Source organism: Eschscholzia californica, unplaced genomic scaffold (genome assembly GCF_041429995.1).
Source record: "Eschscholzia californica isolate CP2 unplaced genomic scaffold, dmEscCali1.0.p SCAF_1, whole genome shotgun sequence".
Classification (NCBI taxonomy): domain Eukaryota; kingdom Viridiplantae; phylum Streptophyta; class Magnoliopsida; order Ranunculales; family Papaveraceae; genus Eschscholzia; species Eschscholzia californica.
In genome coordinates, this window is record NW_028238198.1 from 66,062,556 (window position 1) to 66,081,570 (window position 19,015).

Consider the following 19,015-nt stretch of genomic DNA (forward strand, 5'->3'; position numbering starts at 1 on the left):
TTTAGTGACGGGATTAACGACATCTGTGGGAAGCAGCTCAATATGTTGATGATGAATCTCGAATGCGATTCACAAATAATTAACTGGGCGAGTTCCTTCGTCATTAATCACAAGGAATTGAAAGAAAAGAGTGTGCTATACCTCCCATCCGAAATCTATGTAAGTTAAGTGATTAGGATGTTTTCCTATCATCATCTATTATATGAGTGAACATTTTGATAACTTTGTGTTTGTTCTACAGACAATGATAAAGTCTGAGGTAAACCAAGCTTCCATCGAACAAATGCTCAATCGTACGTTGAGTAATAATGCTGGGAAACCGGAAATATTATTTGTGTGTGCACCAATCTGCCAACCAACAACGGGACACACAGCAAGGGGGGGCACTGGACACTCTTGATATATAATGTATTTCTCCATCGGTGGACCCATTATGATTCGATGTCATTTGATAAGAAGATGGCCAAGGAGTGTTTCGAAAATGCCAGGGAGTACGCGGCATATGTGGAGGATGTAATGGAAGAGATGGGATTCACAATGTTTGGAACCCAACAAAAATATGCAGATGTTCTTGGGGAGCCAGAATTCGCTACTCAGAGAGAAAAGTAAGTGTTTTCACTATTTATTTGTTCCAACATTATGATGCATGCTTTAATTTGTTTGAAATAGTTCCAACATTCCGCGAAATGTTGTTCCAAAAACGTTTTATGTTTTCAGACAATTGATAAAAAGACACGTAATTATTATTAATGTAGTCTCATTTCACATTATGTTTCAGTATTGTCTGTGACTGTGGAAACATTATTGGTTATGCTTTAACGTTTCATTTGTGTCTTGAACAGCCCGGATTGCGGTCTCTTTGTAATTTTGAAAATTGAAGAGCTGGTGGAAGACTGCATGACATCAGGACCCAAAGAGCGTACACAAAACCCAGATTGGGTTTCCCTGGCACAAAGGAAGAGGGCTAAGCTCACCCACAACATATTGAAGGAGAATACGATATCTTGGAGGATTGCCCGAGCTTGAAAGTGTGGTTGCCCCGACATGTTTTTTTTGTAAAGGATCTTTTAATCAAAAATGAAGTAGTTGTTCAAGTAACGGGTTATGTTCATTTCACTAAACCCGAAACGACTTCATTATTGATTAGATTACAAACAAATATGGTTTGTAAATTATTTTGGGATGTTAACAACATACAATGATTTTGAATGGGATATTTATGTGCAAACAATATGAAGTAAATTTGAATATATTATTATTTTTCTTCAACAACATATGTGACATGCATTGTCCCCTTAGAGTTTGTTTCAGGGAAGAACATACATAGACATGTTAGAACATTCCTCTTAATGGTGGGACATATTGACAAATGTCTTGGGAAATATGTAATAATGTTCCTTCATTAATGAGAATGTATTCAAAAAACTTCATAATGTTGACACATTGTAAATAATAGCTAGACATGTAAGGATTCATTCACTGAACATTTTGTAGAATGTTAGGATTAATTCACTAGACAAAAAAATATGTACTAAAGACCAAAAGATTTTACTAAAACATTCAACACAATGTAGAGACAGTCTCTTACATGTTGAGACATATCGTTGAATGTTAAAGCATTCAGAAAAATGAGAACTACAGTTGGGTTCGACATGTCGCACTTTTGTGATAAGCGGGTTGGTTGCACCTGCGACATATTCTTTTTTTCCAGGTAACATCTCCGGAACTCTGCAACCGTGTTGTACGTGGTCTGTCGGGTGCCCTTTTAACTAGTGGAGGAAGAGTCTTGGTTAATGGATCAAAAGTATAGGGTTCGTCAAAATTTGGAACGAGGTAAACACAATGTTGGTATGTGTTTCTGTAAGCCTCCACCATCCAGACCGGATCGTAAAAACATGTACTATCACCACGAGTCTTGTTGATGCATAACATTGCATGTTGACACGGAAGCGAATCTACTTGCCAACGCCGACAAGAGCATGTGAGAGTACCAAGATTTACGGAATGGCGTGGAGTCGAATATACTTCATAAATAAGTGGGGCTGCCTCAACGTATCTCCAAGTCTCCGCAACTGTGTATTTCGCTTGTTGCTCCAAGTTAATGGATGGGCAAAGAAATGTATTCCATCCAATAACGGCGTCTCTATGCTTTCTCATCTTGTTCATAATCTTCTGTCTTATGGCATCCAACAATGTTGTAATAGGGAGGACGCGGGTTTTCTTTACCATGTTGTTGAAGCTCTCAGACAGTTGGGAACTGATGGCGCCATACCTGTAAGAAAACATTATAACGAATGTCACAACATTTATCGGATGCTTGCAATAAATCGTCTCGTGTAAGAACAGCACACTAAATGTGGTAACATGTATCCGAGTGACGGAACATTATAAAGAAGGGTTAATTCCGTTTTGGCCCCCGATTTGTGACCAACTCGCCGTTTTGGCCCCAATTTCCTGTTTGGCTCCCACATTTTTTTATAAGCTTCCCCATTCTATCCTTATGGCAATTCTGTAATTTAATTGTTTTTCTTTCTCCTTGTCCACCTCACCAAATCAATTTCCACTTCACATTTGCCCACATAAGCTATCGCCGGAAAATGTTGTCGGAGAAGGTCACCGGCCGACAACTTTTTCCGGCGACCTTCATTTTTTTTATCTTTCTTATTCTTCCCCAATCTTTCTCTCTCTATATTCCATGTCTCTCTCTCTTCCATCTTTCTCTCTCTATCTTCCATCTCTCTCTTTATTTTTTTATCGTCTGGATCTGGGGAAAGAAGCAAGAACAAGAATTTAACAAGAATTAGTAAAAACCCCCTATTCAGGTCACAGTAACAAGATCAACAATTAGTAAAAACCCCCAAAATAAAGAACAAGAATTAGTGTTTCCCTTCGTTTACTTGAATTAGTAAAAACTCCCAAAATTAAGAACAAAAATTGAACGCAAGAACCACAAGAAAGAAGAATTTCAGCTAACCCCACCCAATTCGTGATCGTTCCCTTGACGGAATGTTAGTTTCTATATCAGTTGCCTTAGCTAACCCCACCCAACACAAACAAAGAACTTTCTCTCTCTACCACCTAAAATTGATGTAAATCTCTCTCTTAACAGTAGCACAAACCCCATCTGTGAAGGAGGTGCTTCAAAATTGGGTTTATGTTTATGGAACGGACATGGATTGAAGAAATTGGTTGCTTCAAAATCGGCCTCAAAATCTCTCCCTTCCACCTAAATACTTGATGTTGAATTAACAAAAGAATCAATTGACTGCAATAAACCCATGAAAAAGAGATTCAAACTTTTTTTTTGTATAGGTAAAAGATTCAAACTTTGTCAAACCTTATCTCCAAATCAAACAAAACTAATCAATACCCAAACTCAAAATTTATCAAACTCTAACTCAAATTCAAACAAAATAATCAATACCCAAAATCAAAAAATTCTAATTAATACCTCAAGTGAAGATTCAAAAAATTCAATTTCTTCAATCTTGTTTGTTTCTGAAATCTTTGAGATTTCTAGAGAGAAACCCTAAGGGGATTTTTGTTGTGTTGAAATTGCTACGTTGAGGGGAAATGGATATTCAGAGGAGATGAAGGAAATACATAAGATGGAGAGAAAAAGTTAATGAACAAACTTTCAATTGTTCAAGATTTTGTTGATGGGTTAATGGCGTTTTCGGATATGCGAAATGGAAAAGGGTTTTATTCAAGCCCACTTCTGTTAGCATCAGCTGGATTTCTTTCAGCTCTTATTAGTACTCATAAAAACTGATTGTCTTGCTGAAAACAAAGAGAAGATAGAGGGAGAAAAATAGAAGATAGAGAGAGAAAAGATTGGGGAAGGAGATAGAATAAAAATAAAAATAAAAATAAAAATGAAGGTCGCCGGAAAAAGTTGTCGGCCGGCGACCTTCTCCGGCAATATCTTATGTGGAGAAGGTGACGTGGAAGTTTGAGGTGAGGTGGACAAAGAGAAAGAACATATGAATTAAATTACAAAATTGCCATAAGGGTAGAATGGGGAAGCTTATAAAAAAATGTGGGGGCCAAACAGGAAATTGGGGCAAAAACGAACTGCCGGACACTTATTGGGACCAAAACGGCGAGTTGGTCACAAATCGGGGGCCAAAACGGAATTAACCCTATAAAGAATGCCCTTCCATAACAGAACATATGATTAAATGTGAAAAAATAACTGAGTAAACTTAAAGTGTGCCGGTAACAGGGTTAATGGTGTTTCAACATTTCAACTGAAAAAGAGTAAACAAAATACCTATCCCCTGGGAAAAAGGAATCTGCCCATGATTCCGGATTAAGGGATTGGAAAAACCTCTCCACATTGGTTCCACCCATCTCAACCATTTGTTCAATGGTTGCGTGATACTCGCTCTCGGGTAATGCCCGTGCCGCCGTAAACATAAGACTCTGAAAATAACGTGACTGGCGCGCCCCGTTACGTATTCTCAAGTTCAGATTACATCGTAAGTGCCAAGCACAGAATGAGTGATGAGCGGTGGGAAAAACATTCTTCACGCCTTTTAGAATTCCAGCATGTCTATCCGAAATAAAGGTGTAACGTTTTATCGGATCCACCACTAATTTCAAATTTTGTAGAAACCAATCCCAATTATGATCATTCTCAATGTCCACAACTGCGTAAGTAATGGGGAAAAGACCTAACAAAAAAAAAAAAATACAAAATTAGTTCTGTTGATGCATAAAGCAATATTGCATAAGCATTTTCTGACATGTCCACACATACTTGGGAATGAGGAATGACATCAATAAATGACGCAGCATCTCACTGTATGCCGCGTCATTATAGATCAATAAATGAGCAGGAACATTAGAATGTTAACGTAAGATGTGAAAATGAAAACATACCGTCGTTTCCGTCTTTGGTAACCGCAGCTAAAATGCAGCCATTAAAACGAGTTTTGGCGAATGTTCCATCAATATAGATCACAGGGCGACAGTGTTGAAACCCAAGGATAGATGCGTGAAGGGCAATAAAAACTCGGACAAATCTGTTGGTAGTGGGTTCGATTTGCAAATCAATTATGCTATTGGGATTAGTAGTCGCCAAAGCATCTACGTACCACTTCAACTTTGCATAGGAATCACCCTCTTGCCCAAATACTTTGTCCATGGCTACCTTCTTACCACCGTAAGAAAAGTAATAGCTCAACTCAACACCGTAATCGTCTTAAAACTTTTCTTTAACTTCAGCCGTACTCCAATTTGGGTGTTTTCTGATGTTTTCATCCATTAGGCTGCCAACAAGTTTACTAGACGACTTGGGATCCGCAGGTTTAAGAACAACATCGAGACAATCGTGTTTCGGTTCGTACTCTTTCAACAGAAACACAGATTTACATCCCAATGGTGCAACCCCGTGGACTCTCCAATTACATCCGGGTTTGGAACAAACGGCAGTCACACGACCTGGTTCATTCTTGATATATTTGTAATTGTTCTTGGTTGCAATGGTATATCGACCAAGAACGTGTCGAAAAGCTTTGACACCACCGGGAAATATTTGCCCAATCTCTGTAAATAAGTCGCCCCATGAGTCACATACTAACTTCTTGTCATTATTTTGAGATGTAGAAAGTGACCTTTCAGTTTCCATACTGTAAAATTGAATAAAATGTTATGAAAGTATCATCAAATGTCTTAACAGGTTAACAAATGTATGAACATCTAGTGTAATGTCGCGGCACCAAACAGAATGTACTGACATGCGTGGGAATGTAAAATTAACAAGGAGAATGTTTTACAATTATATGAAATGTGTGAGTTTATGTGAAAATGATAGATAACATTCTACTGAATGTTTCGAATATGTGGTATAATCAGGTGGTCCAAGAAGCAATGTCTGATCATTCTATCAAATGTTGGTCAAAGTGATAATTTCATAGTTATGAAACAAATGTGTTAACACATGATAAAGTACTGGTAACATGTAACCAAATGGTCAAAAATTTTAGTAAATGTTAACAAACTTTAAAGTTGTACCAGAAACCAAAATAATGTACGGACAACGAAAGAACTGTACGGACACTTCAGAAACTAAGCATTAGACAAGAAGGATGAACAAGAGTATAAAATCTCATAAAAAAGAGTTTCATCATCAACAGTTACCTGGATTTATAGGAAAAGAAGATGGTGATTCGAACAAGTTGATGGCTGAAGCAGAGTCTAGAAACGAACAAGTTGATGGCTGAAGAAGATGACTCGATATGATGAATGAAGAGGGTTTGTATCTCGGTTTGTGTCTGTAGGTGATGACTGAACGAAGATGATGAAAATATTAGAGAGAGAAAAGTGAAAACGAAGATGATGATTGAAGAGATGATGACTGTAGAGAGATGAAGGTGGAAAATAGGGTTTGTGTTTCGGTTTAGGTAGAGAGATAAAAGTGAAACGGATTTTGGAAAGAGAAAGTGAATCGGATTTTTGAGAAAGAAAGATATGATTTGTTAGGAGTTGTTAGATATATACAGGAAGGCAAAAGAGGGTTTAGAAGAAAATATAATGTCTTAAAGATACGAATTGGACCCGGATTGAACATTAGGATGTGTATTTAGGTTTGATTTGAAATATTAGTTGTTTTTTGGGTAGGTTAATAATCCCTATTAAGTTTTTTTTGTATTTGGGCCCAAAATTTGGGCCTTTCATCAAAATTGACTTCATGAGAAGAGATTTGGGCTGCACATGTTTATCTTATCTATTCATGTTGTTTGTTATTATTAACTTTGAGTTCAGTATTTTTGTTTGTTATTATTAACTTTGAGTTCAGTATTTTTGCTTGGCTACAGTAGGTAACACTAGTGGTAAAATGATAACTCCTAAAACCAATTTTATTGGCATCCAATCAGAAATATTAAGCCAGAAACAAAAATGACTTTGAGAGCCATCTCTTAATAAATGGTGGTCACAATAAACTTATTTATCAAAAGTAAACAGATTGACAAATATTTAGGCAAAAATCAAAGCGGTTTGTTGTAATAAAACCCAATTTCACTTGACCAAAAACATGAAGATAGTTTTTATATAAATGATACAAATAACTTAAATAGCAAATCAGACTATTCCAAATGCCTCAAATATTTTAAGTTCATGAAGGAAAAATAGATTTCTCTATTTTTCTTTCACACATCTAATTGAATCATCACTTTTGCTATTCTCTCTATCAATATATTACCAACAATTATGAACAAAAATAATCAAAAAAACAAAATGAAAAAAAAAGAAAGAAAAAGATAGCAAGTCAGACTATTCCAAATGCCTCAAGGGTTTAAGTTCATGAAAGAAGAAAAAATTTCCTTCCCTTCACACATCTAATTGAATCATCATTCTTGCTATTATTACTTTCTTCCTCTAAACAAAAAAAACCCTAAAATAGTTTAAGAATATGAAAGAAGAAAACCATTTTCATAGTAAGTTGATTCATGTATCCCAAATCAATTTGAAGCATTTCACACTGTTTATTGGTAATGAATCCCCTTAATAGTAAAACCCCAGAAATAAAGATCAAGATCTAAATTTTGGGATTTCAAAATATGGGAAATCAAAACCAATGTGTACAAAAAAATGCAACTTAAAGAGAGATAAATGGGAGAAGGTTTTCAGAGAGAAACCTCTAAGAAAACCCTAATTTTCAATTTTGCACAGCTATGACTCAAAACGCTTCCATCTATGAAAAAAATTTCTGGAAGGCGATCTTAAGGGCTGCGCTTAATTTAAGTATAAACGATGAACAATAAAGATTATGGAAAAGCAGAAAAGAAACTCAGTAAGAAAGAAAACTGTTGTGAATTGATTTCTAGGGTTTAAACGCGGCAAGGAAGGAGAACCTCTACTCTTTCACAAACCCTAGCAAGAAGGAAGGGTATAAATAGCATTTGCATATTTTGACGATGACAAAAAGGGCCTCCTTAATGTTTTAATTATCGACTTTACCCTTCCTATATCAGGGTAAATTTGAGACGGCCAAATCGCTCATGAGCCTTTTTTTTTTTTTTTGTTGAACTGCTCATTAGCTTAATTTATGAAAAAAAGATTGAACAGGGCATGTGTTCGACGGTTCCGTCACGTACCTACGTCGGAATAATTGGGTAGAGCATTCACCTTTTCGGTGGAATGGTCCGACATTCTTCTTACTATGGTTTTAAGATCGAATCTCGATAGATTATCCTAAGGATTTTTATGTAATGAAAGACAATAATTGAAGTAAAAGTAGCCATAGATAGATTTTCAGTATCTCCATGCGTCTTTATATAACCTTTAGGACCAAAGATATCTTAACAACGGAGGTTATAGTGCTCATTATATTCATGATGCGTTCAAATGTAATGACTTTAGTAGTCTAATGTAAAACAACTGATAATGTGACAACCAATAGATGATAGTCGCAATAAACTTACGAAGTCTTTTTCAGACATAATTGAAGGCAGGGAATGATGTTTTCTGTTAGTTATTTGAGGTGTTTGGTCATTGGAATAGAATCTTGAGAAAAAAATTGAGAGGATACAAGCAGGAGTTAATGCTTTTGCTTGAAGCTCCCATGGGCTCGAGCCACTGGACCAATGGATTTTTTGGGGAAGCAATAATAGGTTAAATCAGCCTCCTCCTCTAGACAGGTTGGAATCCTCCAAATGATTACTTAGCTGACGATAGTCCTGGTTCTTCCAGGTTGGTCGCTAATCCTGTTTCTTATCAATGTAACAGGCTTTGCAGCTATGAAGCAGTTGGATTAGGACCTTGATCCTGGCTCAACCTCGGTCATGGGCCTCGCTGCTGAGCAATTCCAGAAATTGTTCAGTGCAAAACTAGTCGGCTCGCTAAGAGAAGACTTGAAACGATTTCAGTCAATATCATCGATTCATCAAATGTTCATCACTTACACAGGTTTACATCAAGACTACATTTACACATGAGCATATGAAGACTGCTTTTAATAACAAAATATTTGAATAAGTCTGTGTTTTTCTTCATCGTTTATGGATATCTTCCTTTTACAATGATTTGGGAGATATCGAACTGTTGTCATCTCTTATTTTCAGATATTCCTTACCAATCATCGTCGAGGCTAGCATGGTGAAAGCAAAGGACAGTGCATACAAGAATAAAGAAAGATGTGAACTCAATGAACATAGCACCTCTTTCGATCATATCTGCGTGCCTAAGGATAGCAGGAATAGCAATACTTCCCACGGCAGAAGCTCCTGTCAAGAACTTCGCAGCGTCTATCCACCTGCAAGAACAGGGCAAAATCATCAAGACAACTGTGTGTTTTAACAAAAGCGAATGCTACCAAAAACTGGCTCAGTTATGCGTTCTCTACGGTCATCACGTAAGTGAATGCATAGAGGAGAAATCAAGAACAAAACAAGAAATGTGCTTCAATGCTAACTAGCAAGAGTATTAATATGCTATTTGCTCGACAAACACTCCATATCCTCCAGAGTGTACTGATTTGGCGGCAAAAGATACTCGAAAATGTAAATTGTAAGATTAGAGGTGATAGTACATATAGCCAATGCACCGTGGCAATCGAAGTTAAAACCAAATTTCTCTAAACTCACCCTCCACCATCGCGGCTAGTAAGGAAATGAGTGGATCCACCTCCAAAGAACATACAAGGCATAGGAACCACCACATACATGAGGGCTGCAGAATAAAGTAAAATTACATCATCAACAAGTCAATTGACAACATCGAACATGATAAAATCACAAAAGAGCATTATCTTTTAGCTACCTGATAACATTGGCCACCAGTTGCTGTATAGGGCACATGCCTGCATAGAATGAAATGGTTCCAATAATCAGTGGCAACAAAGAAGAACAAATATTTGAACCTCTATCACGTCTAGAAATGGTAAAGCCCCCGTGGTTAATCATCTAAGATGAAAACTAATACTTCACCAAAATAAAGGTTCAAGCGCTTGGTGTTGCTAACAAACCACAAATGCTAATCTTATGGTCAATTGACAAGGAATGTGTTTTCTTTATTCTTCACTTTGACAAGAAAAAATCAAGTGAAATAACAATCAACTGGAATACGAGCGAAAGATATATCATATATACACATCACCACCAAAATTTCTTACTTCAAATGTACCCCTTACTCATGAAAGTCACATTTTATCGCTCGCTTTGAATCTGAGTGAAGTCTTTTTAGCATTTCTTTCCAATCACCCAAATTTTTTTAGCAGTTGGCCATTCGTGTACATGCATTTCCATAATCTGAACTACAGGAATGCAGTAATTCACAATAGCACTATACCCATAAAGATTAAAAATAATACCAATATTTGTAGAAGAATGCTAGCCGAGAACATAAATGCAAGTCCACCCAGCCTGCATTTCAATGAAATAACATTACAATTTTACAAGTGTTTGTCCAAGCTGAAATGATCGTATAATAATAAGAAATCTCCTAACTTACACTGTAGATACGAATACATCACCAAGCAAGAGTCCCAAGCAACAAAAGAAACACGAAATAGTTAGATTAGAATAGCAAGACATCTATGAAACAAACAAGTAAGAGTAGTGCTACACTCCACACTCTGTAAATACATCAAATAATAAGATTACTCCTTAGAAACGTTTGTGGGTAATGAGCATATAAATCACTTGAATTTCCAAGCCCTAACATGGGTTTCTATCAGTGGTAAAGGTTATAGATTTAGGCTAATACCATCTAGCTGCACCTATACGAGTAACAAAGACAATAGAAATTGGCCGCATAAAAGTTTACCTATGCGAACCTCCGAATGATAAGCAGTACATATTCTTAGGGAAATAATATACTAGCAAGCATCTTCCACGGAATCATCTATCCACGTCACAACTTTAAGTAACAAGGGAAAACAAATAATGTGTGAATCATAAGCGCTAATCATGTTTTGCAAAATTGTGTCTTCTTGATCTGGTTGTTTAACACTACACTGAACCAGGAGCTACGTCATTTCTATCCAACTCATCGATCATCACATTAATATCGGTTTAATCCAATTAAGGTGTTCCTCCCAAACATTTCCCAATTTTCCTACTCGACCTCGAATACCAGTTCTTTACTTCTTTACCCTTCAATTCAGACCCAAAAAGGAGAAACTTTGTCCCAGTAAAACCCTAAAGATATTGTTATTATGAACTCCACATACACCTCAAATTTTTGGGCAAAATACCAAATTATACATCAAAATTCATGAAACGCACTAACAATCTCGAATAATTGGATACAAATTTATTAAATAAATAAACTAATAGGAAGATCAAAATGGGAATTTAATCTTGACCTAACTAACTTTTTTTTTTGAAAAAAGGAGATTGATTTTGATGAAGAAACCAAATATTCTATTAGATGTTAATTAATGGAACAAGACAAATAGATCATACCTTCTAACGACATAGCCATGTCTCTGTGTTGAGAGATTATTGAGATCAGAAAGAGTCAGTGAGGAGAAGGGGAAGTCAAGCTTGCTATCCTTTCTTTCTCGTCGGCTCGGTGGAGAGAGAAAGCGAGAGTTTGAGAAGTTAAGATGACCAAAATACCCCACTATGAATTTCATTTTTATCGCTAGTCCCTTGTTATTGGCAGCTGATTTGGGGAAATAATTATAATATCATTAGTATAATAAAATTCTATAGTGTCTGGAATCCAAGGGTCTTCAAAGATGCGAATCGAAGCGCCATTACCCAAAGACCAAAAACAATAATGTTGAAAAATTTCTCTTGTTGCTAACATCGCTTGCCAAGTACAAGAACTATTCGGACCACGATTAACACTCCAAAAATTAGAATTTCGAAGATATTTAGCCTGAAGAAGTTGTGCCCATGTTGATGTGGGTTTGGTGAGGAAATTCCATGTCAGCTTTGCGATTAATGATAAATTTACCATTTCTAGATTCCGAAATCCCTGTCCTCTCTCTAATTTAGGCCGGCAAATAGTTCCCCAATTTATGAAATGAAGTTTATGTTCATCAGGGCCATGTCCCCACCAAAAGTTTCTTTCCAATTTTTCAAGTTTTGATATAACTCCTTTCGGTATAATTGAGGTACCCATAGAATAAATAGGAATAGATGACAAAATAGTCTGAATTGTGATACCTCTTCCTGCTTGAGACATTAACCTTTGTTTCCAACCCGCAAGTTTAATAGAAAATTTTGACTCAAGAAAATCAAACGATGCAATTCGGCGAGGAGATTTTAACAAAAAATTCCCCAAATATTTGTCATCACTTTCCATACGTTGTACCCCCAATGAGTTGATGATGTTTTCCTGTTGAAGATGTGGTATCCCTTTCCCAAAGTGTATTGAAGATTTTTGATAGTTGATCTTTTGCCCAGAAACCAAGGAATACATTGATAAGATGTTCAATAAGTTATTTATATTTTCTTCACTGCAAATACCAAATATGAAGATATCGTCTGCGAATAGTAAGTGTGTCACTAGGGGTGCTCTATGATTTAGACGAATACCTTCATATAAGCCAATGTCAACCATCAGGTGAAATAAATTTGACAACCATTGTGATGTAAGTATAAACAAATAAGGGGATAGTGGACACCCTTGCCGTATCCCTCTAGTCCCTTCGAACACTTTCTGAGGAGACCCATTTAGCAGAATCTGGAAAGAAGTAGAGGTTACACAATTCATGATCAAAGATATAGTATTCTGATTAAGACCCAAATGTTGTAAAGTTGAAAGAAGAAAATCCCAATCAACTTTATCATATGCCTTTGCCATATCTAGTTTGAGGGCGAACATCTTCTTTGAACTATTCTTCATTGAGTGTAACAGTTCTCTAGCCAGTATAATGTTATCAGCAATTTGTCTTGATGGGACAAAAGCCGTTTGAAATTCTGAGATGATTTCGTCTAAGTATGGTCGAATACGTGTTGCCAAAATTTTTGTAACAACCTTATAAACCACATTGCATAAAGCTATTGGGCGGAAATCATTTGGGTATTCCGGACTTTTTGTTTTGGGTATTAAGACCAAATATGTATGATTAAGAGGAGAGGGGATCTGGCTTTCATTAAATATTTTCTTGATAAGAGTAGAGAAATCTTGTTCAATAATCGACCAACATCGTTTATAGAAATCCGGCGGAAAACCATCGGGACCTGGCGCTTTTAGTGATCCCATAGAACCAACAATGGATTTGATTTCATCATTTGATGGAGTCTGGCTGAGAGTATCAATTGCCGAGTTTGGAAGACCCATATATAAGTCACTAATTTCAGTAGGTAGAGAATATACTAATGGATCCTTTGTAAATTGGTCTTGGAAATGGGCAGTCAATAAATCCCCCAACTGTTGCTGATCAGAAGTCCAGTTGCTGTCTAAGATTCGGAGATGTGATATAAAATTCTTTTTTCGACGATTGGACACCGAGGCATGAAACGCCTTGGTGTTTCTATCTCCGTTATGTGCCCATTTTTGCTTTGTTCGTTGTTCCCAATATTGCACATTCATTTTTTCTAAACCTTTTATATCTTGTTGAAGTTGAATATCCAGATTGATTGAAGATGATGTTGGTGGCAGAGATTGCACTCGGAGTAACCTATTTTTCAGACACATTAAACGTTTGCGAATATTACCTATGTTCGCTTTACTCCATTGTTTCAAATTTGTACCTAATATATCCAATTTGGATGTAAAATTTTCATGTGTCGATGTCCATGATTCAATTACCTTATCCATGAATTGGTGATGAGAAGACCATTGGTACTCATATCGGAAAATAGGTTTAGATTTAGGCTGAGAATGCTCCGTATTGAGAAGAATAGGAGCGTGGTCGCTATTATATCGCGGTAGATGGTAAATGCCTGTATACGGAAAGATGGTACACCAGTCAACAGTAGCCATTGCTCTATCAAGCCTTTCTCGGGTATGATTTCTATTCGACTTTTGGTTCGACCAAGTGAAAGCTGGCCCTATATATCCTAAATCTAGCAATCCATTATTATTCATAAATGATTTAAAGAAATCGATAAGTGGTATTCGGAGCGAACCTCCTACTTTCTCATTACGATTACATAGAATATTAAGATCGCCTAAACAACAGTAAGGATTGCTAGAAGATGAAATAATATTAGAAAATGATTCCCAAAAAGCTCTTCTTTGGGCTACAACAGGTGGCCCGTAAATACAATGTAACTCCCATGTGGGGTGTGGACCTGAAGCTTGAATCTGAAGAGTGATAAGGTTTGAAGATTGTCTTTTAATCATGCCATCAATTGAATCTTTCCATATTAGCCAAAGTCCCCCACTCCTTCCATTAGCAGGGACCATACAAGAGGTATTGAAACCAAGATAAGATAGAGATGGTAGAGCCGTTCTTGATGATATACGTGTTTCTGATATAAACACAATGTCCGGTGAAACCGAACGTAGGAACGCCTTAAGAGTGTTGACTGTCGAGTCGTTCCCCATGCCTCGACAGTTGATTTAATTCGCGGTTTTTTCGATCCAAGTACTGCTTCCAAAATATTTAGTATTTTTATACCTCATGAAGATATGGAAGACTGTCTAATTTGGACACCAACAAAGAATGGCACATTCAGTACCAAGTCTTTTTATAAAAGCTTACTGACCCTACATCAACCTTCGTATCAAGCGCCAACTTTCGACTGGAAATCATTTTGGGCGAACGATACATTATATCCTAAGGTGAGAAATTTTATATGGAAGATTGTTCACGGTGGTTTGGCAGTAAAAACTAATATAGGTCGATTTGTACAAAATATTCATCTCCTTTGTCCGTTTTATAACACATTTGAAGAATCGACATCCCATCTCTTACTCCATTGCAATCGGGTACAACACTTATACCAACAAATTGGAGTTACTATAGAAACGGATGGCCCATCAAGTATCATCTCGAATCTGTCCATATGGATCGCAAAACCCGATTCCTACTTAATGTTCAATAAAGCTTCCCTGCTTATGTGGAGTATATGGAAAGAGAGAAACAATATGATTTTTAACTCGACTACCTTCAATACAAATACTATTATCAGTCGTTACTTATCAGACCTTTTCTTCCTACCAATTGCAACACCCATATCCTTGCCATCAAACAGTCGACTATTACATCATGAATGGATTCCACCCGAGCCGGAACAATATAAAATCAATGTCGACGGGTCGGTTTTACCACGAGGATCAACATGTGCCGCAGTAGCCAGAAATTGGAATGGGGATTTAATGGGAGGTTGTTCGAAACACATTGGAAATGTGTCTGTGATAGTAGCTGAGGCTTGGGCGTTTTACATGGGAGTCGAATTGGCACATCGGTTGGATATACAAAACTGTATTGTCGAAGGAGACTGCAAACTAATTGTTGACGCAATTAATGAAAAGGGAGACACAATACCTTGGGAAGCTAGATCAATCATACTCGACATTCGTCATTGTATTGAAGAATTTGATTCGATCCACTTTGTTTTTTGTTATCGACAATGTAACACCTTGGCTCATAACTTGGCAAACAATGCCTTGTTGAACCATGCTACTGATTTTTGGGATCGTTTTAACATCCCAACTTGTATTACTACTAGTAATTTATGAATGAAGTATATCTTCTTTTTCAAAAAAAAAAAATTCTATAGTGTCGACCATTAGCGTCTTTTCATTCTCGATCTTAAAGATCTTTTTTCTCGGTCTTTAGGGTCTTTTCTTTGAGTCTGGGTATTGTCAAGTCTTTTCCCTTCATTAGGCACTTTACATTCGAAAATACTGTATTGAATTTACTTATGTAACTCTCATGTAGTTTTCAGAAGAATAAGAATTATCTATCATGTAATTTTGTGATCGTTATCACTTATGAATGAAATTGTGGTTTTAATAAAATAATAATAATAACAATATAATTCTAGGGAACATGTGAAATTTAAAAGATTCTCTCGAGAAACAAATTTTAAGAGGAAATAAAATATTTTTTCTTCTTCTTCAATTCCGGCCACCACCACCATTTTTTCTTCTTCTTTTTCTCTAACCTTTCTCCCTCTCTTTCCTGTTGCTCTCTGTCACTCTCTCTCCTTCTCTCACTGTCTTCTCTCTCTCCTTTTCTCCTTCTGTCACCCTCTTCTCACTCTCTCTAGCTCTCTCGCCCTCACGTACTTCATCTCTTTCTCGCTTTCTTTCTCTTATTCTCCCTCTCATTGTCTATCTCTCCCCCTCCCACTGTATATCTCCCTTTCTCATGGTTTCCCTCTCACTGTCTCTCACACATACTGAGAGAGAGAGAGAGAGAAAGGACGAAACTCATCGGACCCTCTAGTGGGAAGGGTAGGTTCATCTGATTATTGTTATCTTGAATTTCTGGATCAGTTTGAGGAGATGTATAGAAAAGCAATAAGAAGATTGAGTATGTAAATTCCAATACCATAAGAAACGATGTAAAATCCTTGAATGAAGTAAACACGAATCATATAGATCAAAGCAGTCAGTGAGAATGTGACCATATTCTTAGAACATGTGGGGTTGATTTGTCGAGAAAGTATTGGTATTTTCTTGAAACCCCATAAAACCATTCAGATACTATTATGGCATACCAGATGAAAAATATCGGAATTTTATTTTAGCATTAGGCTTTAGGGAGTGCGACTCTTAACAAGACAGAGAGAGAACGAGATACAGTGTGAGAAAGAAAAGGCGAGAGACAGATGGAGACACAGTGAGAGAAAGAAAGAGAGGGAGAGATGCAAATGATGATGGTGGTTGCCAGATTTACTTATCGAAAAAAGAGAAACGAGAGAGTGATTCGCCGGCAATGGCAGTTTACCGACGACCTTGCCAGTATGGAGAAGAAATGGCGAACAAGATTTTATTTCCCATAACAGTTAGAAAATATACTGATCAACTACTGTTGACCCGTTTTTTATGAAGTCTTTGCATCCCGGATAATTTTCTTATTTTCCCCAATTAGCAGCTTTGTTATTAGTATTTGAATATCTGATCCCCCCATAACTTGTAGCCCAGTTGGAAGTACATCTAATCCGTAACATTGATGTTTCAGGTACGATCCCATGCAAGTGCAAATCTAGTGTTATTAAATTTGATGTGCTTTAGACCCGTTAGTCCGTGAGATTTTTCCTCCAAAGTCTCAACTAGACCTAAATTATTTTCAGTTAACGGTGGAGTCGCAGAGATTAACCTCATTATTTTGAGTAGCTGTCAGAATAATCTATAGGGAGATGCTAGAGAGCCCAAATTTTTTGGGCATTTTAATGCCCAGCTGATGTGGAATCACTAAAAGACAAGGTTTTTTCAAAGTTTGACTGCGGTGGGGACCGCTTTTATTTCTAAATGAGGAAATATGTCACCCTCTAAGTACCAATTTCTAAGTCACTCTATCATTTCCCTATAATCTATATTGTCACTGAAAAAAATATTATTTTTTCCAAAAAATAATAGATCTGATCGTACCATAAAATCAAAAAGTGCAAATAGTGACAATTCTAGATAAAACTCAAATCAAACACGTACTTTTATCAATTGTTTTTCAAATTTTTGTACTACGAAATTGAAGATAAATATTGTATCAACTCCCGATAAAACTCGAAGTAATTGTAGTTCTATCCAACCCACCCCACTCCTTGTTAGTTATACTGAGACATGTTTTTTAATGTGGTAAGTGACTTCAAATCTCTCAATCACATAATAAACTCAAATGACTTAGATTTCCAGAGTGGGAACCCCAACAACTGAATATGAGTCAACACACATCCCTATAACTTAATAGAGGAGTATATATCTTAGAACCTAGATCTAGGTACCAAGGTGCTGTGTAGTCGGTTATCACGTTAGTCCCAGCCTGGGCTGCTGGGCAGCACCACATTAAATTAATTTTCCTGCTTTTTACTTCAAAAATGAAGATGTACACAAAAATCTCGTCTTTCCATCTCTTCTCTCTTAATGAGTTTTGAATTATTTCTATTTCTCAACTCCTATTGAAAGTCGAACTATTCTACTAGTCCTGGTACATTTTTTTTTTTTATTTGTACGCGTAGGGAATGTGCTTCCAGATTGTATTTAATTAATTTAGTTTGATATTTCAAGAGCACGTTTAAGACTGGCCATTTCCTTACCGCCTCTTCTAGGTTCTTTTGAAATGTCATTTAGAAGAGTTCATTTCAATTTGGTGTTAATATATGTGTCTCCTTGTTGTGAATGATACGAATCAATCAATAATCATATGATTGTTAATTTAGAGAGGGAAACAATTTGATTGACGTGAATCATGTTTTATAACGCCTTTTTTTTATTTGACTTAGGACAGATGACTCTTCTTGTTGTCTGATTTGAATTGAAATGTATGTAGACTAATCTAAATCAAAATTTGAAGCCTAAAATAATTTGCATGAGTTACATGTTGACAAGAACAAGCAAAGTATCTCATCAAAAAAAAAAAAAAGAACAAACCAAGTTTGAACACACAAAAAAAAGAAAATAAAAAGACAAAAAACAGACAAAGAATAGTCTTATTTTATGAACGAGACAATATACTCTCATGCATCACATTAAGGACTTAAGGTTGTGTGTTTTTGTTTGAATAATGGCCCAAAATCGATCCAAGCCGTCAATAAGACGAATCACCCAACAATGCCAACATAAATGACACAAAAACAATAGATCCAAAATCTCTCTCTTTTAGACTTGGATAAAATTTCACAACTCACATAAGTAGAAAGACTATCTTAACAAAAGTTCCAAATATTAAACAATTTTATTATTGATTGACACATCATCCAACCCTAGTTTGTCATAATCTTTATCAACTTGTTAATGGCTTATTATATTGGGAGGGATTCATCGACTGTGGGTGACGTGCAAAACGAAAATCAAACTTATCCAAACCACACAAGTTAGGTGGTTGCTTTTTCTTTAAGTAGCCGACTTCCAATTTCATGGACCCCAAATGGCTCAGTGATACCCACATATATACAAGGAAAGTTCCATTCTTTTGGATAACTTCCACCCAGTCTCACAA

General features: G+C 36.5%; 1 protein-coding gene and 2 non-coding genes across 3 annotated transcripts; all 3 read right to left on the bottom strand.

The window, feature by feature from the left end:
• Positions 1-7,076: 7,076 nt before the first annotated feature.
• On the bottom strand, positions 7,077-7,189 carry LOC147568378 (small nucleolar RNA Z266). The gene has a single exon (XR_015231621.1). It is a non-coding gene; the product is annotated as a small nucleolar RNA Z266 (small nucleolar RNA).
• A 74-nt stretch (positions 7,190-7,263) lies between these two features.
• On the bottom strand, positions 7,264-7,370 carry LOC147568379 (small nucleolar RNA Z266). Its single transcript, XR_015231620.1, has one exon. It is a non-coding gene; the product is annotated as a small nucleolar RNA Z266 (small nucleolar RNA).
• A 1,497-nt stretch (positions 7,371-8,867) lies between these two features.
• LOC147568380 (Vacuolar protein sorting 55 (VPS55) family protein) lies at positions 8,868-11,569 on the bottom strand. The gene is made up of 5 exons (XM_086654823.1): positions 11,412-11,569; positions 10,316-10,367; positions 9,766-9,805; positions 9,591-9,675; positions 8,868-9,259 (listed from the first exon to the last, which is right to left on the bottom strand). The coding sequence occupies exons 2-5, from the start codon at positions 10,346-10,348 to the stop codon at positions 9,076-9,078; spliced, it is 342 nt and encodes a 113-aa protein (XP_086510949.1). The 5' UTR covers positions 10,349-10,367; positions 11,412-11,569; the 3' UTR covers positions 8,868-9,075.
• Between the last annotated feature and the right edge of the window lie 7,446 nt (positions 11,570-19,015).